Source organism: Patagioenas fasciata, chromosome 3 (assembly GCF_037038585.1).
Source record: "Patagioenas fasciata isolate bPatFas1 chromosome 3, bPatFas1.hap1, whole genome shotgun sequence".
Lineage (NCBI taxonomy): Eukaryota > Metazoa > Chordata > Aves > Columbiformes > Columbidae > Patagioenas > Patagioenas fasciata.
In genome coordinates, this window is record NC_092522.1 from 44,410,077 (window position 1) to 44,437,814 (window position 27,738).

Here is a 27,738-nt window from a genome sequence, read left to right on the forward strand (position 1 = left end):
GCATCTTACACTCCCAGTCATATAAGTGATCTCAACTCACCCAGCAAACCTGGATCACAAACAAACACGTCTTCAGGATCACACCTTTAGGAAATCCTACTTGCTAGTTGGAACATCGGTTTCATGTGCAAGTCTATCCTCACCGCTCTGTATCCACTGCAGGGAGGACATGGGAATGACAGATACACTGTTCAACCTGTCCTTAACTTACAAGTGACACAGCAGTGAACCAGCATCTGACTCAAGGTCTCTGCAGCCTTGCAGCTCCCTGTTTACATAATCTAATGCAGCCACACTCACAGTTATACATCATATTACTTTTCTTTAATACTTTGACTATATTTGATCAGGTGTCAAATACAAGAAGTGACAGCACCATGAATGACTAGGCAAATACTACTTCCAACCCATGAGACAAGAATCGAGCTACACTTTTCTCCCAGGTACGCTAATTTGTAAGAAATAAAGATTCCCCAACCAAATCAAAATCTTACACTAATCCATGCTGTTACAACATGCAAGCCAGCCCAAGGCTGGCTTGGAGCTAGCTCCTCTGTAGTGGGTGCTCTCTGATACTGCTTGGCATCCTGTGAGCTTTTCAGGTGCTCTGACAGGGTAGACAGCCAGCTCACTCCACATCAGTAGGAGCGCAGAGGAACCAAAGCAATGTGTCAGTGTCCCTGTTTTGGGATGGCACCAGCAACAGCAAAGCCATGTGCCGTTCATGTCCATGTGCGACAGGCGACTTTTGAATTCAAGAAACACTCCTGAATGGAGGTGCTGTGCTCTCTGGCTTTGTTTCTGTTAGTCCTTGGGGAAGCACGTTGTTAGGCAACCTGTAGTACTTCACGCAGCAGAACCATGCAAGTTTCATTTGCCCTGTCATGACACAACAGCTTCAGTCTTTCACTCCAGAGGGAAAAACTTACAGCACTAATCAGCAGTCTGAAAACAGCGTAGGATGTATATACACTTGTCATACTCCATGGCAATGTATTAGGCAGTAAGGAATGAAAAAATGTCTCTAAAAACTGCTTCTATTCAACCACACAAACATAGTTGCTAACCGTTCAGTTTGTGCTAAGGCGGCTGTGAGGCAGTGTGTGTTTTCCAGCCCTGTGGGACTCATTTATCCAAAGTTCCTTTGAACTACCTCATCTGCTAATAGAAAGGTCCAGCAGATGGCATTATGTTACAAGGAAACATTACCCTGGTGCCTGTTGCCTTCCCCTCAGGTCTGTGAGTTCAGAGGGGAGTCTCCACCTTCTCTGTGCTTGGGAATAACCTTACCTTCTTCTTGCTCCTGTGGTTTCTCCAAGCCTAGCATACAGTTATTATATTTCAGCTGGGTGGAAGTATGGAAAAACAAAGCCAGAAAGAGATAGCAAAGCTTTATGTGGCTTTTATCCTCATCCCTCATATCTCTGTTTCAAAATGCCTTAAGCCTCCCTCTGTTCCCCGAGGCCAGAATAATCTTGATGCCAGCACTGGCACTGTATACAACAGGCTGACAATAACTGTTGTGTCTCCTGGAGTGCTGTAGTCTGTCTTATCTAGGAGCTAGACACTAGGGCTAGGGTAAATTCAGTGCTCAAATACCTCTTAATTTAGACATCAGTGAGACATAAAAGGGTTAAGCACAGGTATGTGAATGCAGTTGTCTATAGCTCAGTGGGAAATAGTCCAGAATAGCAGACCCAGACTCTGGGAGTTTCCAGACCTGTTAAATGATGAGAGCTGGGGGTGCAGGTACAGCAGCCCCCCAGAACTGTCGCAACTGCTAGCTCTAGTACTCAGTCCATCCTCAGCTGCCTTTCCCTCCTTATTCCCAATTCCCTGCTGTTCCAGCTCTTACTTGTCTTCAGGACTTCTGCATGATTGGCTTTGTGCCTGAGATTAGAAATCGTACCATGCAGCTGGAGCAAAGCCCTGCTGTGTCCCAGGCTACAGAGGAGGTTACAGCAGCAGTCTTTAGCTCAGTCCATGCTCTTGTGTGCTGCTGAGTCGTGCTGTGCTGTTGTGCCCAAGCACAAGACACTGGTCTTACTGCTGTGAAAAGCTGATGATAACTCCTTATGGGAATATAACAGAAGATTGGTGAGAAGGATTGTAAACACACTCAAGTGACTTGCAGCTGGGGCAAAGAAACACACATATATTATACTAATTGTTGTTTAGTCTTGTGTGCTTGACAAGTAGAACCTCTGTGTTTAGATAACACAGGCCTGCAATAAAGGCACCCTATCAAACATGCTTCAATTTTCTGCCCTGCTGTGGGAAAGATCAAAGCACAATGAATAAACCGCACCTGTGTGAATCCCTGATATACCTGTGAAAAACAGCAGGTGTGGTAATTTGCTAGGAAGGACTGAGCTCTGTGGTGTCTGTCTCCCCATTTGTGTGCCTCTGCCTGGGTGCCTCTTCAGAGAGCCCCCGGGCTGAGAGGTAACAAAAATAAATTTACTCTTTGCATTTCGTCCATGTTTTTGTGGTTGTTCCTGAGCCCTGCCTGTGTCAACTCACACACTCCTGTGACCCAGTAGTTTGGGGCCATACACAAGCCCAAGGGTCTCCTAGTGTGAGATGTAATGCCCTCATCTTTATTACAGACCTGCTGACCGTGAAGCATCTAGCTGCCTAGAAACTGTAGCCAGGTAAAATCAATGAGGATCAGGCATCAGCAAAGAACTGGAACAAGCAGAACTGCTTAAAAAGAAAGATACTTGACTATAATCAATCCATTCATCCATGGAAAATGTATAGAAGCAATAAGATAAGTTAATTCTGGTTCACTAAGTAGAGTGTCTCAGCCTCTGCTTTGCTTGGCACCCTGTGAGGTTGTACACACAGCTGTATGAATGCATTTATATGTTTAAGAGCCCTTATTCAGTATATCACTAACTGTTCTCTGTTTAATTGCTGGAACAGTGCCTTTTCTGTGCATGAGATTCTGGCTTTTGATAAATACTCTTTCGGACATGAGGAAGAGTTAATCGGTCACTCTATTGCTCTCAAAAGAGCTGGCATTTCATACCTTTTATTACCCAGACACAATCTGATCCGTATTTGATGATTTTTGTGTGTATGTGAAGAAGCATTACTACTGTGCCGTAAGAAATCTGGAGAACCTTCGTTCGTTATGGAGTAGGCACTTGACGGTGATCCTAGGAACATGGACTGTGCAGAAGCTAGCCAGACATTTTAAGGAAGAAGTCCCATTTTATGCTCGGCAACAAGGGCAGAGCATTAAGCATTTTGTGCCACCTGCTGGCAAGCACCGCAAATTACAGCTTCCCAAGAGCAGGGCCGGGATCCGCTCTTTGCTGGGATGTGGAGCTCGGGTGCCCGGGGTGATGGAGAAATCCTGACAGGGCAGGTCCAGGAGGATGTACTGACTCAGGGGCTGTGCAGGGCCGCTCGCACCCGGCAACACTCACATCCCACAGACCCTATTCGCTCTGGTGTCTGCACTGTACTCTGATTCCTTGTAGGCCCACAATCATGTCAGTGTGGTGGTCTTTGTTCTGGTGTTGCAAGGGGTCAGGGCTTACTCACTTGGGCTGTAGGGGCTGTGGACGGCTGTTTGCCTTTTCCTGTTTTTCAAGTTTCCCTTTTGAGAGTGTGCATCTCTCCCAGCCAGGATTTACAACAAGCTGAAGGAGGCCACCTCTTTTCTAAATCTGTGCAATATATAGTATTTATATGTCACAGATCAGCACCTGAAACAGATAAATAAACATGGATGTATTATTAGCAAGTACTTGATATGCTAGGACTTGGTCCAGAATCCACTGAAACTGGAATTTTTCCTTAGCCATTTAAAGAAAACTGTTGTGCAGACCAAAAAAAAAAAAAAAAAAAAATCATTAAGACGAAGTCTGACATCTACTTAGTGTCTGTGATTTGTTCTATCACGGAACTATTTCTGAACAGATTAGCAAGTTCCCAAATCAACAGGAAAAACATAGAGGGTCACTAATGAAACCTTCTTCCCCCCTCTCCAAGCTGTGACCAGGTAAGGAACACAGCCCTCTGCTTTGCAGCCTTCTTACTAGAAGGACAGAGTCATAGGAACTCATCAGAGAAAACTTATGACATTTCTTTGCCTCTTTTTTCTTCTTAAAGTAAATTTTTGGCAAAGACATAAGGTCATGATTGATTACAAGGTGATAGGTACCAAGTGCTGTGGAGAGAGGATCCATGAGCCAGGATTGTACCAAGTAGCATTTCCAAAGATTATAGCAAAATGGTTTTAAAAAATTCTCAGATAATCTCCTGGCACATCTCCCTTTCTGATTTGTGACTGACTGGGCTGAGCTTTGAGCAGCACCAAAAGACAAAATTCAGCTTTGCAGGATATAAGAAAAGGCAATGTGAGAGGAAGGGTACCAGGTTTCTACTTAAATTAAATGTATAATATATGTGCCAGTGGACAGGTAGCAGAAATTCTGGTACAGTGAAGGGCCAAATCACTCTTTTTTTTTAAGAAGGAATTGTCTACACATAATTTTGTCTCACATTACGCTCCTCCCTCCTACACACACATGCACACACACATACATAATCTAATGCTCACTAACCTCTTGGTCCCTCAGTTAGATGTCACTAGCTGGGCATCCTTCTCTTTCCCACTAGGCTGCACCAGAGCTCCCATCTTCCCTGAAATACTTCTTAGTCTTTGAACACTGTAGGTAGGCAGATCACAGTTAGCCAGAGTGTTTCTCCTTCTTTACTTTCACCGTCTCTTAGCTGACACAAAAAAGCTGGTGGCAAAGAGGAGATGAGAGAGAAGACCAAAATTGTCAGCAATTCACTTTGTTCTTTACCTTGTTCTTCAGCTCATGTCTTGCCTTCCTTTCCATCTTGTATTTCTCACCGCCATCTGCTTATAGACACATAAGTGGCTAACGCTGAATGTCCAGTCACACTGAGAGACAGTGCTGAAGGTCAGGGGTGGTCCTGGGGTTGCACGCAATAGAGCAGTTATCTGTGCTAGAGCCACAGATGTAGCTTTGTGCTCCTTGCTCCTGCCTGTATCACAGCAGGATATTATTTCAGCAAAACTCTGTAGGTCAGCAGGAACAGGGGAAAAAAGTCCTTATTCTCTCTCTGAAGTTTCTGCTTCATAAGCTCTCTGGGACCAGGACTATCTTTTTTGTTGCCTGGCTGGGAGGAAGTGGCCTCAATTTCTCAAGGCATCTTTAGACATTAAGAATGAGCAAATACTGGACGTTGGCGACCTCACAGCTATGGGCAGACACAGGCAGCAGGTATTTCATGACAAGCATGAAACATGTCCTCTGGCTTCAATGTACAAATCCTTGGCAGGAGGTGGCTAACAGTGAACAAATCCTAGGAAATTAATGTTTCAGGTTGAATTTAACCTAATGACTGCTGGAGAAATTCAGTGAAGTTAGTAAACATTCAAACTTGGAGCAACAGGTGATTATCTTCATGATGCATCTCACTAGCCACTTCATATCTGTTTTATAGCTCTCTAGCTTTATTTCACTCATTAGAGCAAAACAAAATGTCTGACTCTGATCTGAGCAGAGTTTTCTAAGAGGAGCTGCTAACTGGATGGGAACAATGAAGCAGCTTGCCTATTTCCAGCACTTTCTGAAAAGGCAGGCCTTTTCAAAGCCCATCATGCTTGAGTGAACCAGGCCACAACTCATTGCATAAACTCTTGTGCCGTAGCCATGTGGAATGAGATGATGGTAAGAGGCTATATTAACCCAAGCGAATCTGTGAATACATGATCAAAGCATTCCAGATTAAATTGGCTGCCTGCTTCAATGCTTTCTGGTGCTGTTCCCAGTGTGTTAGAGCAATGGAGGAGTTGCCCCATGGCGATGCCAGCCCGGCCCACAGGGAAGACTGTGGAAGTGGCTCCTGGCCCAGGGCCTGGCAGCTGAGGAGAAATGGCTGGTGCTCTGGTGAGCAACAGCTGTGGCCTTGAGTCATGCAGGGAGAGCTGGCACAGGCTGGGGTGGCGGTGGTCTGCCAGTGGTCTGTGGTCTGCCCCCCTGCAGCCCTGGGCATGCCCAAGATGGAGGGAAGGCTCGCTGCAGGTCGCAGTGGGGTAAGTTTGCTTTTGCGCTGTCTCCTGAACACAGCCTGGCAATGGGGGGAAAACAGAGCTGAGGAAAGGTCAGGAAGGAGGTCTGGGCCCAGTGATGTCCCCCTTCCACAGCCCCCTCCAGCCTGGCTGAAGAACGAGGCCCTATGAGGGAGGTGCAGGGTGCCCCGTGTCTGAGAGACACTTCAGCCCGGCTGTGCAGCAGAGTGGGCTGGGGGACCCCCTGGGGGTCCCAGGGAGCTCCCCCTCCCACAGACAGGGCAGGGACCTGGTGTGCAAGTCTGGTGAGCCGCAGGGCAGCCGCTCACCATGGGGACCCCTGTGCTATGGCCCTGCGGAGGCTGAATGGCCCCAGGTACTGGGACATGAGTATTTGTGCCACAGTGAAGGTCACATAAAAGGCTCAACCCCACGGTGGGGAGAGTTGGTGGGCAGTGAAGGAAAGCTGGTGGGGTTGGTGGGGCAGGTACAGCCGTGTGGAGCACAGCCCCAGTGCCTGTGGGCAGCAGTGGTTGGGGCTGAGAGGACCCGGTTGCCAGAGCGGCCGTTGAAACTCCATGGTGCCCAGCGGCGGTTGGTGTCCAGCACCGGTGCTCCTGTCTGCCGCGTCTGGAAGATTCTCTGCAGTTGTCAGCTGTTGCAGCAGTTGGTGGTTACTCGTCTAGCATGGCACCCGCGCTCCACGTGTAATGGTAACTAAACCATACACCGTCCTACCATTCCCGGCCTGGTCCAGCCCACACCAGCCTTGCTGGGAAGGCCGGAGTTTGTCCCCAAACCTGTAGGCTAGAGGGAGCTTTGTGGCTGCGTGAGACCCAACCAGGCATCACTGTGGGGTGGAAGCTGCTGTGGACATGAGTGGTGTTACACAGCTACATGGTGCTAGCTCAAAATCCACTGAGAAATCATCGCTGGCTCAGGAGGGCCCTGTGCCTCCCACTATTGGAGACTTGAGGAGGGGAGATGTTCAAGAAAGTGTCACCATGTGCATGGCCCCCTCTCCAATTATTTCTGGGCCTCTACTTTTGGCCACCATCAGAGACAGGGACTGGGTTAGAAGGACCCTTCACACACATTGTATGTAACTAGTCTTCTACAGCATGACTGGTACAAGGCAGTAAACCACGTGCAGTAGAATGGTGCATTTGACGAGGTAATTATTTAGCTCTTGTAAACATTTACAAGCATCACTGAGTTGTAAGTATATCATGTTTGATGCCTCCCCTGCCTCCACCACACACAATTCTGCCATAAAGATTAAAAGAAATTTCTGTGCCGGAGTCATAGCCTTGCTTAAAGAGCATGTGAGAGGAAGCTCAGCTACAAGAGGGCAGAAGGGTTGGGGGAGATAGAAAAGCTACAGAAAACAGAACTCATAGCCTTTGGAGGTAGGGCAGAAGGATGATTCAGGTTTTGACTCGCAGTCTGTTTTCCGTTATGATTTACATACACCGTTCATGTTCAGTTCCTGAAGGAGGGATTGCTATCAGCAAAGGATGGTGCCTTTAGTGGCTGAATAACCTGAATATTAACACTTGCTTCCCAAAAAACAGCCCTTCACCTAAAGAGTTTGCCCATAATTTGAGAAATTGAGAGAACTGTTACAAGTGTGTACTAACACCAAGATACTTTTCCATTTTAGTAGCTCTCCAAACTGCTCTCTCCCTGAACATTACAGCATTTTTGATAGCCTAAGTGCAGTCCACCTGTTGCAAAAGGGAAGAAACTACTTATTAATATGTTAAACCACAAAGCAGATCTAGTGGCTTGTATCATATCTCTGTTTTGTAACATAAGCCACAAAGCCCTAAAGATTTGATAGACCTGTGGGACCCTTGCATGTAGAACTGGTGTTGAAATAAGGGTGCTTAACCAAGTAGATGCTGTGTCTTAAGAGACTTCTGATGTAACAAGTGAAAGGCACTTTGGCTATACATTAGATCCAGTCCAAGTGAAAACAGTCTATGCCACACTAGCAGTAGTCATGCCTGTTTGCGATATCCAGGTTTTCTCAGGGATAGCCTTGGAATCCCCCCTGAGTTGTTGCTGTATTACAAGAAACATTATAACCAAATTAAGATGCCAAGCCAAAGTTTTACAAGTGAAAAACTAATTAGAACATGTAAATTCATGATTGCAATATTCATATGCACATTTTTATCATAAATAAGGAAAATGATTTGAATTTTAGTATTTTTGTAAGTTCTTTTAAGACGCTTTGCTGTCAGTCTCTGAAAACAGGGCACTGGTGAGTCACAATCATCAAATTTAGATTGTAAGATCACTTCAGGTTAAGAAGATTTGTATAGATAAATTAGGAGTAACAAGGGAACCTGTGCTGCTTATTTCTGAAATCTGAGTCTCTGCTTTGCAGTCAGTTAGCTTTAAGATGGAAGAAGAAAGGGGGATATTTTTATGATTTTTTTTTTTAGTATGTAAACAAGGACATTTTAAGGTATGTGAACATAATCATTCTTTTTAAACTTGCGTTGAGGACCTTGAGATCCATGACACAAGTGGTTATCTCTTAAACTCAAGGACTAACAAAAGTACACAACTTCAGTCACTGCTATACAATAAGATGTGTACTGCTGGAACTGTAAGATACAACACATTTTTCATCAGTGTGATTTGCTGCTATTTACAGTCAACAAAATGCTGGAACTGAGACTCCTTAGTTCTTCCAGTGCTGATAAATAAGGTCAGTCTACTGGTTGCTTTGCATGGCAGAGTTAGGACTGAAGATGTTATTAGTTTATGTAAAACTTGCATTAATGCAGTCTCTCATCATGCATTCGTGTTTCTATTTTAGATTCACTACATTCATGCACCTAAGCTTTTGCTTTTTTAATTCTGAGGGACAGCATGGAGAACTGATGCCCAAATTTTCTGGCCAAACAAGAAACAGAATGTCTTCCAAAGGCAAAGGAGGAGATGAAAGTGCCCAAGATAACTTGAAAAATTGGTGCATGCAGACGTGCCTGGATCAGAGTTCTAGAACTAGCAGGCATAATTCATGTGCAGTGTGTGCTGCACATACATATATACATGTCCTGGGGTGCTCCTGAACTGCCCTGGGGAGAAGGTGGCTTTGAGTGTGCTACCACTAACAGATATTTTACTAGACCTGCCACTGCTCCTTCACAGTTCCCAGGAATGAAGGTACCAGGTTATAGGAGGTTATAGGCCAAAATAATTGTTCCAGTGAGTCATACCAAGCTCACAGGCCACAAGTTTAGCGCCATCAGCGCAGTGAAAATTTTTCAGAGATCAAGGTTACATTCCCTGCTCTCCCAGTGGCAGTCCGTGAAGGCATCTTGGCACCCCTGTGATGAACATAGCAAAAAATATACCCTCTGCATTGTTCAGCGGTAGTGGCAGTGCTGGTGTGCCCGTCTGTGTCTGCTGGCAAGAGAAAATAAACTGCTTGAACAGTGCTGATACCCACAAAGCTTTTGGGCACCTGCAAGAAGAATGGGGCAGCTTGCACCTCTCTGAGCCACCTTGACAGTCTGTGAACTCAGGAAACTTGCCTACAACAAGGACACAATGGTTCAGATTTGCAAAGCAAATTTTGTTCGCATTTTTGTGCTTTCAGTGGGATTTGTTTGCCAGTGAACAGCTAACTAGAGAGTCTTTAAATGGCACATAGGACTCGGTTTCTGCAACTTTCTGTTTCTTAAGATGTGTCAGCAATTAATGTCCTTAAGGATTCTTCCTTCTGTTTAGGGATATTACGGAAACTCCTCCATTGCTGGAAAGATAATAGTAAATTCCTTGTTATTCAGCAATCACTCCAGAGGAACCATTCCTTTGATTGCACAGCATAAGATGAATATTTAATGGACCAGTACTAAGGGCTAATGAAAAGAGTGTAAAGGCTCACGCAAAGGCCAGCAGGAGACTTTCTGGGGCAGGAGACCTGTCCTGGCTTCACCATATTTCAATAATGGATGTAGATAGAATCCCTAAAACAAGGAGTGAAAAACTCAAAAAACAAGTCATGAAAGAAAGAAAAGGAAAAAAAAAAGATTTACATTCTGCTTTTACAGAATATCTCACTCATCCCATATGTACAATCAATTATTCAAATAATTTGTTGACAATTGATATAATTATATATTATGATATAATTATAATTATTTTTGATTAGACTCCTGGAATTACATGATTACATCTAGATGTGTGCATCATAATGCAGGAGATACAGCCTAGATGAGGAGGAAATGTCATTTCATTTTTCAATTTATTCATTTTTACTAGTTAAAAGGACTCAGGAAGGCTAATTTACATGATCCTAAACAGAGGCTCACTGAACTCATCTTTATTACATTTATTTTTGTAAGTTAAGTAGTAGCATGTCTTCAGTTATGGAGGTGAGAATTCACTGTGTTTTTTGATATTCAGGAAGGCTAAGATGCATCTTAGAGTTGTGTGACTGACATGCAAATAATATGAGTGTTTATGTTTACTTTCTACAAATCAAGTCTCTAGTGCTAAGATAACTAGGTTATTCCTAGAAGAACATAACCATTGGAATAGGATCAGTTAATTCAAAATGAGTTCGGTTTTAATCCATCTCAGAGTCTTTGCCTTTCTCATGATATAAATTTAAGTTTCTTGCTTCTTCTACTGTAAATTCAACTATGTACTTGTTGTTGTTAAGCATTTAACAATTACACTTGTGCTTAGAAGATCTTGATAAGTATTGGATAAGCATCTGAACTTGATTGTTTTGTACATCTTATTAAAAGCCACAACAAAGTTACTGGGTCTGATTCTGCTACAGCTGAGAGAATTGTAAGCTAGGAATGATTGCTGAAGTCAAATAATTCTGCAAGCAAAGTACAGAATTGATTCTAAGGTCTTTGATCAAGCCCATTATTAGAACTGTGCACTGAATTTAATGGTGTTGTATCTAAGATTGCATCTTCTTCCAAGATGGAATAACAGTCCTAAACAAAATAGGCCCTGTCCACCAGCATTTTGCACTATTGGGCAAATTCCTACTGAAGTGAGCAGGAACTCACTGCCAGTTTAATTCAAGACTGGAATTATCTCACAACAAATTATTATTGCAGAAAAATCCTGCTGGTTAGATAAGTGTTAGTTCATACTTAAATCACAAATGTACTTCTGTTTTCTAATTTATTTATTTTGAGTTAACTAGGAAAAAAAAATCACTCTTTCCATGAATTTGCAAATATATAATCACATTTTAATTTATATCAACTTCTATTTTAAGTGTGTCAGGCTGTATAAAGGAAACCCTTCAGAAAAGAGATGAAGATAGATGAGACCTACTGAAACTCCTTCAGTGATCTCTTTCCTCCGGAAGCCTAGCCAATGTGTACAACTGCATTGTCACAGTAGCTCATCTGTCTAAACAGGATACATTAAGTCAAACATAATGCTCTTCTGAAGACAGAAGCCAATACTACATCTGCTCTGATGCTCGAGTATCAGCAATTGGACAGTGAAGAAGACTTTTCTACCAGAAGTTTCAACATGCTAGAAAATGTTGGCATGACCTCCGCTGAGAGGGAAAAGTTCTCAACAGATTTTGATGCTCAGAGTAATGAAACCTCAGTTGAAAAGCACTCTCTCCAAAGATGCGTCTCACAAACTCATGCTGACCAAGAAGACTCAGCATCAGTTTCAGGAATCACTGATCTTCTTGAGGTTACTGATGAACCCCAAGCACCGATTTTAAAACATGATCTAGAGATACCACCTCAAGCCAAAATCATGTCAATACCACTTTCTTCTTTCCCACCCAAAATGCAGCAACTGATGTTAGCCAGAGCTAAAAATGTCTCTGAAGTAAAGCAAGCTACAGAAATACGAACTGTAAATTACGTATGGCCAGTAATAAAGACAGAAGAGGCTTCCAGCCCCTTGTGGGACAATTTTCCAAAGTCTTTAGTACCAACTAGACCAAACTTAACAAAACGCTGTTGTAGTCCTGATGTAGTAATTGAAAATGTGAACTGTTCCCAAATAACACCAATGAAACAGCTTTCACAAGAAGAGTTAGACAGAAATACAAGGAAATCTTATCCTCTTATTGTAAAGTCATCTAACAGCGCTGTTTCAGGAATTCTAAAATCATTGACCGATACCAATAGTAAGGATTATAAGAATACGTTACTACTTTCATCTGTCAGTCCTATTGGAGAGCAACTGGAAATTCCTCTCTTTAAGGGAAATGCTATAGCGATATATAAGGGGCAAATCTACCTTCTGTATTTAATGAGGCATGAAACTCTGTCACCAGAAATGGAAATATGTGGCCATGATACTTTGCTTAGGGAGACCACACTTTGGCTCATTACCTGTAGTGCTATCCGTGATGTAACGACAGAAGTTCCACATCCGCTGCTGTCAACACATTATATTGTAAAACAGAACAAAAAAGGTCTTACAACCCTTCATACCCTCACACACCAAGATAAAACTTCAAACGCAACACATTTCTCTTCACACCAGATGACTACCATCTCTCAGCCCAAGCAGTGCTCTCATTCTACTGAGAAAAGACAACAGGTAGTAACCTATGATGATCAGTTTAATGTCTGTGTAGAGACAGTAAATTGCTTTTCTCTTAGACATAGCTGAATGTAAATTGCATTATTCAGTATATTTATAACAGGACAAATGCTGTGAGTAAATCAAAGTAAGTCTTGCAGGTCTTTAAGACTTTACTATTTAAAAAGAAAACATAATTAAATAGTGCTGAGAAAAAAATCCATCTTGACATGTATCAAGATTTTTTTAGTATTTGAAGAGAACAAAAGCACTGCACCTATAGGAGCAGTTTGTTGCTATTTAGAGAATAGGAGGGCTTAATTTGGTATAATAGCAAAATATTTCCCAAGGGAGAGGGTGGGGTTTCTGAAAACAGGTGACGAGTGCCATCATGATCACATTTTAAAGGAATAGTGAAATAAGACGGAAGGGCTGACTTGCAAAGTCCCTCCTGAATTAAATTCTTCTTGCAAAGCCACATTCTTGAAGTAGAGGAGAATGCTGAAGTAACTTGTGAAGTTAAACTGGGGTGGGAAGAAAATGGCTATCCAACACTCCCTTCCAGATAGTCATGTTCTACTCTTTCTTGTTTCAGTTCCGCAACAAGGCTGCATTTTCATCCAAAGAAGGGTTGCAAAAAAGACATGAGAGAGAAGCACATTGGGAAAAAGATAATGAACTAAGAAAGAAATTTGGTATTGTTAAATTTGTAAGAGTCCATCTCAAGAGGATAAGTCTCCCTGAACTTCCTGAGGATTCTAGCAAAGGTTTTGCATGTAAATGGAGGGTAACCAGCAGGACAAAGAAATGGAAAAAAGTTTCAAAGGCACTTAACTGTCCATACACAAATAAAAAGTATGCCTCACCTTGAAGTGTTCATTACACATCATTACTACATTTTTCAAAATTTTTGAGTGTTTAAGCCTTCTGTCCTAAACCATTTTTCGTTTGAGAACCTTACAAAGTTTATAAGGATTTGTAGTGCTGATATTTTTTATATCGAGGCTATTAGCAGAGTTAGGAAACTCTGATTCTGCCAACAGTCCCATGTTATCAGTGATATTTCTGTACATGACAGCTAAAAGTTGAAGAGTGTGGTCACATAAATGACTACAACCTAATAAGGACTTGAGTTTGTTTTTTCAGCTTTTAAAGCATTCTTTTCACAAGCTCAGTTTTATTTTCTACAAAACTGCTGGACACAGGATATGGAGTAAAAGCAGACATCCTGCCAGTGACAAATTTCCCTCCAGTCAGGTTGTGAGAGAAGCTGTGCCAGAGACCAGTGCAAAATGAGTGCCTTGCATCAGATACTCTGAAGCCTCTGCACTCTGTCCATATGGGCTCACTATGTAGCACAGTGACCCACACCTTTCAAGACCACTAAAGTTTTCCTCACCACTGTTACTTCTAAAATGCCAGGATCTCTTTTCTTTCAGTTCTGGCAAAAACTGCAGACAGAATACAGCTACTGCTGAAGACATTTCCAAGTCTGTATTTTGGTTGCCATTCATACAACTGCAACTGAAAGAAGAAAAAAGTGTCTGCTGACCTGTAACTGCTAGCAATGGTTTGCAATGTGGCTGTGCCAATGCATGTCTTGTAGGCAGAAATGGGATGCTTTTCATAGTTATGCTACATTCTTTTTGGTTTGGACATGTTGCCATTCACTTTTAGTTAAGGTGCTAGGAGCTCAAGCTACATATTTTTAGTCATTGCCATGCTTTTGCAAAAGCCCTGTGGCTTTGCTTAGAAGTATCATTTGGCAGTTTTGCCAAGTGTTATCAGAGACTCTTGGACAGGTATCTGCTTTCTCTGATCCCCGAGATTTTTAAACTCCTGGTTGCAATTGGCCTCTTGTGTCCATTTTGAATTTTTCTACAATAAGGCTCTTAAGATTGTTTCACCAGCCAGACTGGACATGGGATTTCTGGCAGCCTCTATAATTTCAATATACTTTTGTTCAAGTTCTTATTCTGGAGATAATCAATAATAAATTAGTATTTCTCCTAGATCTGCCTCTTATCTCTTGTTCAGCCTGTAGCATTAAACTTCCACTTCTCTCAACTGAATTGCAAACCAGCATCACCTGATCTTTCCAAGACCTCTGAGAATGGTCTACTTTTGTTGTGCCTGAATGGGAACACCATTGGTTTACCCTCAGGATTCATGAAAATATACTATGTATTTTATGAAATACTTCAAGGCCAGGTAAAGCAAAACTTTCCAAAGAAGATGTTGAAAGAGCACAGGTTTGAACTAAATTTTTTTAATCGACGTTATTATTTGTCAACATGTGTCCCAAAAATTAAATAGATTAAAATCCCTAATGAAAAGTTCCATGTTTGAATTTATTTTATAGCTGTTCTACACAGATGCTTTCACTTGTTAGACTGCTATTGAGAACTTTGAGTTACCAAGAGTGTTATTAGTAGTTCTTATTAACCTTAATTGTTATTGTGACTGCCTTTTCAATATTTTCTGCTGCTGCACCTTTTTCTTTGCAGGTAACTTTCACTTTGTTACATTCTGTCATCTCCTGCAAAATTTGTGTTCTTTGCTCTTAGTGTTTTTCAAGTAATAAAAATATGCTATATCATCTGCAAATTCCTGGTGCTTATTTCTGTTTTTCTCTGGTTTGTGTTCCTTTCATGAAAATTAAGTTTATATAGAGGTTATGACAGTGTAATTAACTTACAATTTCTGAGTCTTGCTGAAGGTTCCTTCAAATGCAAGTGTCCCTCGCTAAAGGGAACATGTGTACAAAACGTTTTGTTTTATATGTAAGACAATATTTACAAGAAGGGTACTAGCTGTTATCAGAGTAAGTAGAATATCTGGAAAAATAGATAAGCATCCTATTCCAAAGATGAATGCAAAGTAAGAACAATTAGTAAGGATATAATTAAAAACATATTACCTAGACAATCCAATATATGAAAAATAGTTAGTTTTCAAAGATCAATGAGATTGATGGTGCAAGAGGAACATGGTAAGTTTCTCAGTATTTGTAAGTTTCACAGTATTTCCAGAGGGAAAGACAATGACAGATATTGTAAACTGTGGAAGCTGGAGATGGAGGAGTTAGAATTACAGTGTATCATGAATGCCACATACAAATGACGATCCAGAAATTATAATGCAACACAAAACCAGTACTTAAATTGTTGACCCAATTGTGGTATCCAGTACAATTATTAATTTTAGTGGCTGCTGGTATGTTTCATCAAAATCCTTGGGCTCGGCCCCATTTCTGGGGTCATTTGCTGATGGCAAACGTGGTCATGAACCTTTGTTGAGAGCTCTAACAAGCACCTGGGGGGCAAGAGTCCTTCACATGTTCATTCACTTGATCATAAAGCTGAAAATAGTGACAGAAAAAAAAAATTAAGATTGTGAGGCGTTTTTTTCTGTTGGAGAGTTTTGAAATACTGTTCTGATTATGCCTCATTCTCTATGATGATGACATTTAAAACATGCACAGTGTAAAATAAACAAGAAGACCTGAAAGTTTGGTGGAGGAGAAGACAGACCTGAAGAGCTATCTAATAATGTGTTAGAACGTGCTGTCATGTAAGAAAAGGCTTAAGACAAGAGCAACCAGGTGAAAATCTACTGCCTGTGTTACAGACTGAAAGACTCAACCTTTGCTTATGGCGAACACATTGTATGAAATTGCCACATATATTTTGTTGACTTAAAAACCTGTTTAGGCTTTGACAAAGTAAGTTCCCTTCCAGCCACGGTAGTCAGATTATTTGTTTCTGGAACTATGTAATACCATCTGCTAAAATCTAGTCTGACTTTCCCAGTGATTTAGAGAGAAGCAGTGTTAGGAGACACACTGGTAATTTGCATACAGATAATTCCCTTCTGTACTTCCCATTAACATCAATCATTCTAATCAACTGTCTTTGTACATTTCCTTTGTGCACTGAAACTACAGAAGTCAAGAAGCATAGGCGTCCTGACTTCGTATGATGGGATCCAAGTTAGAATGGAGGAGATCCAGGAAAGGGGGTTTCCTGCTAACAGGAAACGTCATCTTTTTCAGAATTGGGTTTCGGTTGGACTCAAAAGAAATCTTTCTTTCTTCCCAGTCCTCCCTTCAGCAGGAAGCTGCTCAGACACTGGAACAGCTCAGCTAAGCTGCCTCCATCCTAATACCGACACAAAGCCAGGTATCAGTGTCACTGGAGGCTGGGGCTTCCCAGACTTCCTGACTGCGTGGCCAGTCTCCCAGGGGACGGCTGTGGGCAGACGGCTGTGGAGAGGGAGTCAGGGTTACCTCAGGACTCTGGATATTGAGCAGAAGTTCACTGAGTGCAAGGAATTTTAGTCTCTAAAATGTGGAATCTATCAAATAAAGTTTACTATGACAGAAAACTTTAAACTCAACCTGGGAGCTCTGTCTAAGGCATTTTTAAAACATGAAGGAGAAAGATGGTGAATACAGCACTACATGTCATGCAGTCGCAATAGCACAACAATTGGAACTGAAATTTCAATTTATGGAAATTCCCATAACATACCTGTGCATCAAGAACTTTTTTCTGGTCTCTCTTCAGGTGTGATGTCTAGAGAGAGGGGCTGAGCTACAGCTGGCTGCACTCCAAAACCACTGTCCCCCATACTGCCCAGGCTGGAAGCTCTATGGCAAGATGCTCCTTTTGTACAGCGTGTATATAGCACCCAGCACAAGAGGGCTTTCTAGCACTCAACTGAGGCAAACAAAAAGAAAATACAAATAATACACCCCCCGTTAAAACCATTATCGAATATATACTTCTCTAACAGGTGGTTATTCAGGGTTTTTTATTTAATTACCAGTCCAGTTGCCCTGTGGTAAGAATATTACCCTTTAGCATGAGAATGAGGTCCTGCAGATTGCTGACATTTCCTAACGCAGAAATTAAGCCAGGGAAAATTCAATGTATTCATTATCTTGACAGAGGTACTCAGAAATATTGCAAGATTATACTTCCAGTGCTTTTGACTTTCCAGTGTTCTCTGGAAAGACCCAAATACCCTGCTGAACAATTATCCTAAATAAGCTATGCCTGAACCTTAACTGGCAGCACATTCATCCTGGATTGTTTTGGCTTGCATCTGACATGCAAAAATTGTTTTGTGCTATGTCTCTTAAAGACCTTAATTTAATCCTTTGCTAGGTAGGCCTTTTATAGCCCTATTTTCTACTGTCAGCTGGGAGAAAAAAAAATATTTCTTATTGCATATTTGGAGCCCAAATCAGTCTGGAACAGGTTAGCATTTGTTCACATCTTTCCAGAGATGCAGTGACCACAGGGAATAAACTCCAGCCTCTCAATGGTCTTCTGCCTATTAGACAAATGAACAAATGTTCCCTGTAGTTTTGACAGAGCAAGACTTTCTGTATGGAGCCAGAGGCTGACTGAAGATTTGGGACTTTTTATTCCAGTCTGTCACAATGTGGTTACAGTGAGAAAACAGATTGTATGAAAAACTACAAGTCTCTGCAGATGTGCTCCTTGTGCTTTTGAGTCAGCGCTGCTAATGTTATAGAAATCCCCGCTCCCTTTTCTTATTAAATCAAAGAGTGGACAAAAATCTTTTAACTTGGGCACTCAAATTTAGAAAACAGAGAAAAGGCAGGCCGCTTCTTGTTGCTTAACTTGATCATCCAAAGTAGAGAATACTGGTTTTAATTTTTATACCTAAAAACAAAGCCAGCGTTTTGCTTTCACACTGCAAGATCATTTATTAAGATTAGTGGTATGTGAGCCTGGATGAACAAGAGATGTTTGTCCTTTCCTTCAGTATCAGAATGGAGAATCATCAGATGAAGCTATTAACAGCTAGAAGATTCAGAGTAAAGAAATGCAGGTGGTTCCTCACACCACATGCAGCTAAGATGGAGAAATCATTGCTAGCATGTTGTTGCAGATACTTAAGTTTGTACCAACACGAATTCAAAAGGCTACTGGACAGATTCATGGAAGAAAGTACATCTGAGAGTATTAAGTACTATCCCCAGCTCAGGAAATTATTGCACTTCAAAGAGCAGAGGACAGACAAGTATCATTTCATGCTCTCATATTCTTCCTCAGACATTTTAGTGATTTTAGAACAAAAACGGTTGGGTCAGACCAAAGGTCCATGTAGTCCCATAGTCTGTTCTCAGCTTTGGTTGGTAGTGGATACATAGTTTAAATACAGTGCATTTATACTAGCTACATATGGCCATTTATACTGGGCACCACTAGAAGCAGAATGGGGTGAGGGATGGACGGAGACTCAGGTCATGCTGCATGAAGGCTTCTGCTGCCACCAGCTACACACCTGAGGGAGAAGAGGGACAGAGACATGGACCTGCCATCTGCACCAAACTGGCTGTAGGTCAACCAGGAGCACCACTGGTGTATGTGATTCACACAGTTCTCATATCTCTGACCACCAGGCATGTAAAGGAAACATTGGGTTGAAACACAAAAAGCAATGTATTGTAAATGTTTAACTTGATGGATTTTGCTCTTGCATCTTTCCTAGGTGTTTGAACAGATTTCAGCCTCCTGGAATTTATTAATTATTCAAAACAATCTGGCTGAAATTACCTAGTTCATAATGTAAAAGTACCTGCACAAGTCAGAGTGTGCAATTCTGGTTTTTAATGGAGAAATAACCTCCTTGAAATCAGTTTTCTATAGAGAATATTCAGAGGATATCCCCAATTCTAAGAATAGTAAATAATAGTATCTACTTCTTTCTCTCTGAATTTCAAGATATTAAGCATATTCCAAATGAAGATAAAATAGTGCTATACTAATCACTGCACAAAGTACAGTTGAGGAACTTGGCACCTCTCTCCTCTAGACAGGTTGAAAATCCCCCCAGAAGAGAAAGAGCTTCTGAAGGCACCCAGGAAGGCTGCGACACAGCTAGGAAATTAATCCTGAGTCTCAGGGTTGAGCCTTGAGGTTGCGCTGGCATGAGAGAGGAGAGGATGTTTTATGTATCTGTATCTTGATGCATGGGACTTAAGTATACACAGGACATTCAATCTCTTAAAAGAGACACTGGAAATAACAAAGGATGAAAAGTTTCTGCTTTTGTTCTTCTGGGTTGAGGGTTTCTCCAGAACCTTCTACATGTGAGACCAAGCATCCCACCACCACACTGAGATCAGCTGATGGAGCCAGCTCGACTGGTCCCAATTGAGCAAAATCTCAAGATACAGAGAAGTCTTTTTTTTTAATTTTTTTCTCTGAATTTGTCGCTTTCTGTCTTGAGACCCAGAAGCCACTGGCAGCCCTTGCGAGAGCAGCTGACATGGCGTGGACGTTACCACGGTAAGGGTGATCACACCCCTGCCCCTTGCATTGAAAAAGCCTCAGGAAGGGCAGCGATGCATCGCTGCCCACCAGGCGCTGGGAGGGGAACCAGATTGTGACACAGGTGAGTACCAGCCACACTGTGCTGCAGCAGCGGGTGTGGTAACTCATGTAGTAGGATGCAAAGGTTGTCACTTTTTGCTTGTTAGACGCTCTCACCTATTGCCGGTGTCCCAGACTGCTGCTGACCATGGTCTCCTCCAGAAAGAGCTTGTCTCAAAAAGACTACAGCAACTCAGACCAATGACCTGCCCCAAACCATGGCTATTCAGTTTTCTGGCTGCAGGGAGTGTCAGAGCCTGCTGCTGCTGGGGGAGGACAGCCAGCATCCCACCTGCATGAGGTGTGAGCAGATACAAGATCTGCTCAGCATGGTCGCAAAACTTGAGGAGGAGGTAGAGAGACTGAGGTCCATCAGGGAGTGTGAAAAGGAGATCGACTGGTGGAGTAATTCCCTGGCGTGCCACTCAGAGAGGCTCCAGGGGGATACCCCCAAAAGCTGATGGAGCCCCTGCCCTGTTGGGCAGAGGGGGAAGACCCAAGACAGTCCCTGTCCTGTCGCTGTCAGGCAGAGGTAGGGGACCAAAAAGATGAGGAGGGTTGGAAGCGAGTTCCAGTTTGGCACTGCAGGCAAGCCCCCTCCCTACCTGCTTTGCTTCCCCAGGTGCCCCTCCATAATAAATTTGAGGCCCTGGATCTTGAAGAAGAGGTAGGTGAGGATGTGGTGCAAGGCCCTCCTACAAGGTCCCATAGAAAAAGACAGTTGACTCCACACCTCAAGACTGCCTCAAATAAGAAAGAAAGAAGAGTAATTGTAGTAGGCAATTCCCTTCTGAGAGGGACAGAGGGCCCAATATGCAGAGTTGATCCTCATCGTAGGGAAATTTATAGTCTACCTGGAGCCCAAATCAGGGTCATCACCAGGATGCTCCCCACCCTGGTGCACCCAACAGACTACTACCCACTGCTGATCTTCCAGACAGGTGGGGAGGAAGCTGCATCCCGCAGTCTGAGGGGTGTGAAGGAATATTTCAAGGTCTTGGGATGGATGGTCAAAGAGTTTGGGGTGCAAGTGATTTTCTCTTCCCTCCTTCCAGTTTTGGGTGATGACATGGGATGGAATAGAAAAATCCAGTCCCTAAACAACTGGCTATAAGACTGGTGCTACTGGCAGAGCTTTGGGTTCTTTGATAACGGCTGGTTTTACAAGACACCAGTCCAAACAGTGATACATGGGAAAGGTTTATCTCGCAGGGGCAAAGGGATGCTGGGACAGGAATTAGCAGGGTTCATTTGGAAAGCTTTAAACTAGACTCAAAGGGGGATGGCTGGGCTTGCATCAGTGCGGCAGCACTCTAGAGTTGACGAAGGCTGGGAGGCCTCCCATACCCCTAGGGTGAAATCAGTGTGCTCAGCTCGCTCCCTGAAATGCCTGCACACCAATGCACACAGCATGGGGAATAAGCAGGAGGAGTTAGAAACCTGTGTTCAGTCAGGAGATTATGACCTGGTGGTAATTACGGAGACATGGTGGGACAGCTCACATGACTGGAATGTGGTCATGGATGGCTATGTGCTTCTCAGGAAAGACAGGCCAGCCAGGCGAGGTGGTGGAGTTGCTCTTTACATGAGAGGGCAACTACAATGTATTGACTATTGTCCAGGCACAGATGAGGAGTGAGTTGAGAGTCTGTGGGTGAGAATTAAGAGGCAGGCTGGCAGGGGTGATGATACTGTTGTGGGTGTCTATTACAGGCCACCAGATCAGGGTGAGGAAGTTGATGAGGCCTTCTATGGGCAGCTGAGAGCAGCCTCACAGTCACAGGCCCTGGTTGTGCTGGGGGATTTTAACTTCCCCAATGTTTGTTGGAAGGACTACTCAGCCAGACACAATCTAGGAGGTTCCTCCAGTGCCTTTACAATAACTTTTGGATGCAAAGGGTGGAGCAGCCAACTAGGAGAGGTGCACTGCTGGACCTCATCCTCACTAACAAGGAGGGTCTGGTTCAAGCAGTGAAGGTTGGGGACTGCCTTGGTTGCAGCGACCATGAGATGGTGGAGTTCAGGATCTCCTGTGGCAGGAACAGAATAGCAAACAGAATTGCAACCCTGGACTTCAGCAGGGCAAACTTTGGCCTTTTCAAACAATTGCTAGGGGAAATCCCATGGGCAAGGCTGCTTGAAGGTAAAGGGGCCCAAGATAGTTGGTTAGTGTTCAGGGATTGCTTCTACCAGCCTCAAGATCAGAGCATCCCGACACATAGGAAGTCAAGGAAGGGAACCAGGAGACCTGCGTGGCTAAACAGGGAGCTGCTGGGTAAGCTCAAGTGGAAGAGGAGAGATTACAGATCATGGAAGGAGGGAATGACCACTTCGGGAGAATATAAGGCTGTTGTCAGAGGGTGTAGGGAGGCAACTAGGAAAGTTAAGGCCTCCTTAGAATTAAACCTGGTAAGAGGGGTCGAGGACAACAGAAAGAGCTTTTTCAAATATGTGGCAGATAAAACTAACACCAGAGGCAATGTAGGCCCACTGATGAACAAGGTGGGTGCCCTGGTGACAGAAGATACAGAGAAAACAGAGTTACTGAATGCCTTCTTTGTCTCTGTCTCCTCTGCCACAGGCTGTCCTGAGGAGCCCCGTACTGCTGAGGGCCCAGAGGAAGTCAGGACAATGGAGGAGTCTGCCTTAGTTGGTGAGAACTGGGTTAGGGAGCAATTAGGCAATCTGGACATCCATAAATCCACGGGTCCGGATGGGATGCACGCAGAGGTGCTGAGGGAGCTGGCTGAGGTCATTGCTGGACTGCTCTCCATCATCTTTGCCAAGTCTTGGGAAACGGGAGAGGTGCCTGAGGACTGGAGGAAAGCAAATGTCACTCCAGTCTTCAAAAAGGCAAGAAGGAGGACCTGGGTAACTATAGACCAGTCAGCCTCACCTCCACCCCTGGGAAACTGATGGAACGACTTATCCCTGATGCCATCTCAAGGCATATCAAGGATAGGAGGGTCATTAGGGGCAGTCAACACGGCTTCACCAAGGGGAAGTCATGCTTGACCAAACTCATCGCCTTTTATGAGGATGTAACAAGGTGGGTGGATGATGGCAGAGCAGTGGATGTGGTCTATCTGGACTTCAGTAAAGCATTTGACACAGTCTCCCACAGCATCCTTACAGCTAAACTGAGGGAGTGCAGTCTGGATGATCAGGTAGTGAGGTGGACTGCCAACTGGCTGAAGGAAAGAAGCCAGAGAGTCGTGGTCAATGGGGCAGAGTCTAGTTGGAGGTCTGTATCTAGGAGGCCTTAGGGGTCAGTACTGGGACCGATATTCAATATATTCGTCGATTATTTGGATGAGGGAATAGAGTGCACTGTCAGCAATTTTGCTGATGACACCAAGCTGGGAGGAGTGGCTGACACGCCAGAAGGCTGTGCTGCCATCCAGCGAGACCTGGACAGGCTGGAGAGTTGGGCGGGGAAAAATTTGATGAAATATAACAAGGGCAAGTGTAGTGTCTTGCATCGGGGTAGGAAAAATCCCAGGTTCCAGTATAGGTTGAGGAATGACCTGTTAGAGAGCAGCACAGGGGAAAGGGACCTGGGGGTCCTGATGGACAGCAGGATGACCATGAGCCAACACCATGCCCTTGTGGCCAGAAAGGCCAATGGCATCCTGGGGTGTATTAGAAGGGGGGTGGTTAGTAGGTCAAGAGAGGTTCTCCTTCCCCTCTACTCTGCCCTGGTGAGACCACACCCAGAATATTGTGTCCAGTTCTGGGCCCCTCAGTTCAAGAAGGACAGGGAACTGCTGGAGAGAGTCCAGCACAGGGCAACAAAGATGATTAAGAGAGCGGAGCATCTCCCTTATGAGGAAAAGCTGAGGGAGCTGGGTGTCTTGAGTTTGGAGGAGACTGAAGGGTGACCTCATTAGTGTTTATATGTTAAATAAGTAGAGCGTGAGTGTCATGAGGATGGAGCCAGGCTCTTCTCAGTGACAACCAATGATAGGACAAGGGACAATGGGTTCAAACTGGAACACAAGTGGTTCCACTTAAATGTGAGAGGAAACTTCTTCACAGTGAAGGTGACAGAGCACTGGAACAGGCTGCCCAGGGGGGTTGTGGAGTCTCCTTCTCTGGAGACATTCAAAACCCACCTGGACACATTCCTGTGTAACCTCATCTGGGTGTTCCTGCTTCAGCAGGGGGATTGGACTGGATGATGATGTCCCTTCCAATCCCTAACATTCTGTGATTCTGTGATTAGTGACTCTCTCACCCCACTTTCTTTATTTTGTGACATTAACATGATGCTAGAGGAGTGATGCTAGTCACCACTCTGGAGACATATGTTAGAGAGGCAAAATATCTAGTCACCCTCAGGCAGTTTTCTACCATCCATCATGAAGCCCGTTTCAGAGATAACTGCAGAACATTGGATCAGAGAGTAGATTTCAAACCACATTACACAAGGGAAACAAACACTATCCAGGAAACCTTTTTACAAGTCTAAATTATAAATCATTCCTTGGAAGAATTTTTGTTTTGGAGAAGCATTTTACCACAGACAGCTGGGCTATTTAATCATTTAGTATCATTTACAACAATAGCAACTTATTTAATCCACTGTATATATCTGACTACGAACTTTCAGTGAAAAAGAAGAAATAATATACATATTTACATGTCTCTGTGTGTATAAGTATATACTTAGAACTATGTGTACTAATGTATAGTTCTATATACTAGTATACACACAAAAAACTGCAGCATCTGATTTGATTACAATAAAGAAAATACAATAACAGGATTTTTTAACTCCATGCACTGAGGACACTGAAATTTCAAAGGCATGTAGAGTTCTTATGTTAATAAAACATTTCATTCCAGCTTTTTCACTTAACAGTTGCATGGAGCTAGGACTACATAAGGGACAGGGACAATTAGCAAGAGTGATTGTCCACAGTAAAAAGATGATGCAAATGAATGCCTCAGCTGTTACAAAGCTAACTTGGTTTCCCAAAAGCTCTCAGTGATACATGCAAATACACTTTAGTATTTGTATTTTAGGAATAACTTCAACATAATTCAGTGTAGCATGATGCTACGCACACAAATAACTCTAAGTAAGCCAGTATGTGAAGAACTAAAGGAAAAGGTAAGGGAGATAATTCTGTCACACAGAAAAGCACCTGATGAAATATTTAAGGTTATACTGAAAAATAATATGGAGGACAACTCTCGCTTTTTCTTTCTAGAACTTCAATGTGTCCTTCTAGACTCTGATCACAGCCTTCTTGGAGCTGTTGGGTTTGAAGGAAAAATCGCAGCCTCCAAATAGAGCCAGTTTTAATGATGAACACCTCTGGTTAGTGAGCCCAGGAGACTATGAGTCTTTTAGGTAACAGCATAAAACATCCATCATGCTGGTGGAAAAATCCAGATGTGCATGTGAGGGCTTCGTGGATCTAATGCTCATCCACAATCACTAGCAGGCAACTTCAGCGGTCCTCTCTTGAAATTTAGGATAAGGTTGTCTCCTGTGAAGGACCACTGTTTTCTAAGTGTGGTTCAACCTTGTGTTTGAGAGATCCTTTTTAAAACTAGAGGAAAATTTACACTTGGTACTTGCCCTCTCTATCAAAAATGATGCTACTCAGTGGAAACTGCACAGTACAAACTAAAGTGGCACTATGCTACACATTTGTTCCAATAGTTTTCATCACAGACAAATTGATCTAAGATATTGACAGTACCAAGATCCATATCAAGAACCTAGTACTGAACAGCCCAGATACCAGTTCTGTGAATCATTCGATCCTGAAGTATGGGCTCCCTGAGGCTACCAACAGGAGCCATTCGATACTCCACAATTGCTATGTATCACAAGTGTCACATTTATCTATGCGCTTACATAGGGTGGGACTTGCACCACGTCTCAGATCTGCTTTATTTCATCTTTCATTTAAAACATGAAAAAAATTCTCTGCATTAGTATTTCGTGTTCAGGATTCTTATTTGTCTGAGAGTCTCATAGTCACAGGGGTGTCCAGGCAAAGGCCATTCCCTGTTGCTGGCCACTAGTGTATGGCCACAGTTACCAACAGTATGTAGATCTATTCCTGCCTTCAGCTCTTGTTTGCTACACTGTGAAATTACCATTGCATTGGTGTGAAAAATACTGTTTGAAAGAGGATAGGGAACCTGAAAGCAAATAGGTGATGAAAGCCACCTGCTTTCCAAAGCAGCTAGGCCTGCTCAAGAAGACAAAAGGCAAGGCAATGGCATGTTTTGCATAGTCAACAACCCCCTCATGTGCAATATATTCCATTTGCGGTTTAAGAACAATTCTTCCCTTTGTAAAGATTGCCCACGGCAACCACAGTACTGCGAAGGTTGGGAAGAATTGGTTTATCCACTGCATACATGTTAGTCACACAAACTAAAGCCTATGAATTGCGCAGCAAGCCAGTGTTTTGCACTTTTGAGTTTGCCAGTCTGACCTCCATGTGTCTCCCATCCCAGCTGCATTTTACACATGCTATTTCTTAATGCTTCATTATAAATCCATTTCCCATAGATAGTTAGCAGTACAAAGCTATATTTTCTTTTCCTCTAGGCTATAGAGACGCACTCTGTATAACAGTTTTAACCAGAACTCAGGCTGAAGACACAAAATAGATAGGCTGAATTAAATTTGTATAACCTGTTGTGGAAATTTTGCCTGATAGCACTAAGGTGCTCAGCAAATCTATGTGTTAATGGGCTAAGGAAATGTCTCTGAATCAGAACTAGAGCAGAAGTCAAACCCACTCCTGTGAGGCTGAGTCCTTTAGTGAGTATTTAGAGCACCTACACTAGGCACTCAAATCGAGCACTCAGTGTGGCCAACATAAGGGGAAGGACTCATGCAGAAGACAGTTCAGACCACTGACACCAAATGGACCCTCTGCAAGAGTTTATCTCTCTCTGTTGACCATATACAGAACCTGAGAAGACTGGACTTGTTAATCTCTGGTTAGATTCCTGAAGTAGACAATTTTGAATATCTGCTAATGTACACATTTGGGTTTTGATTTACAGTAATCTCATATCAGCCCAAAACACTTGTCAACATTTTCGTATTCAGTAAGTTGCTGAAATTTTTACAGAACTTTGTTCATGGCACATGAGTATTAACTGAGCTCCACAACACATTTGTTATGCAGCTAAGCATGTGATATGGCTCAGGGCCTTGGCCACAGTTCCAAGACTTGTTTAAGCTCACACAATTCAGTGGAGACACTAGGGATAGTTATCTAGGGGTCCCTCTTCTAGAATAGCTAAGCAACATCCCTCTCTCTTGCATCCATTAATTTTGGCATTTTTCCTAACATCTTACAAAATTCCCTAAAAATAGGATTTCTAAGATGAAGCAACAGTCTTGAATTTGTGGAGCAGGAACTCAGTTTTTCCTTTATACTTTTTTTTTTTTCTATAGTTTTGGGGTTTAGATCTGTGTAAGCCTTAGACATTTCTGCTGAAAGCATTTAAAAGGGACTTGAATTCCCGAAGGCCACGGTTTCTGCGTTCTGGGTTCCATTAAATACAGAGAAATTTCCCAGTAGGTATCAGGCCTTCTTAACATGCACCTGGAAAGGGAGGTATACATGGGTCCCAGCCACTCTTGAAAACTCTGTGCGTGTTACTCCCAGTCGACCCTGAAAGAATGCTCGACTCTCTTGACCCTTCTGTCAGGCATTCCAGCATGGTGACAAT

General features: G+C 43.1%; 1 protein-coding gene and 1 long non-coding RNA gene across 2 annotated transcripts in view; one reads left to right on the plus strand and one right to left on the minus strand.

Moving 5' to 3' along the window:
• Positions 1–3,267: 3,267 nt before the first annotated feature.
• LOC139827714 (uncharacterized) overlaps positions 3,268–27,738 on the minus strand; it is a 51,187-nt gene continuing 26,716 nt past the window's right edge. The window contains exons 3-4 of the long non-coding RNA XR_011738632.1: positions 4,581–4,763; positions 3,268–3,719 (exon numbers count right to left, since the gene is read on the minus strand). This is a non-coding gene — a long non-coding RNA (uncharacterized lncRNA). The remainder of the gene's footprint in view (positions 3,720–4,580; positions 4,764–27,738) is intronic.
• On the plus strand, positions 5,998–15,148 carry LOC136100305 (ligand-dependent nuclear receptor-interacting factor 1-like). Its single transcript, XM_065835255.2, has 3 exons — positions 5,998–6,085; positions 11,328–12,628; positions 13,206–15,148. The coding sequence occupies exons 2-3, from the start codon at positions 11,534–11,536 to the stop codon at positions 13,479–13,481; spliced, it is 1,371 nt and encodes a 456-aa protein (XP_065691327.2). The 5' UTR covers positions 5,998–6,085; positions 11,328–11,533; the 3' UTR covers positions 13,482–15,148.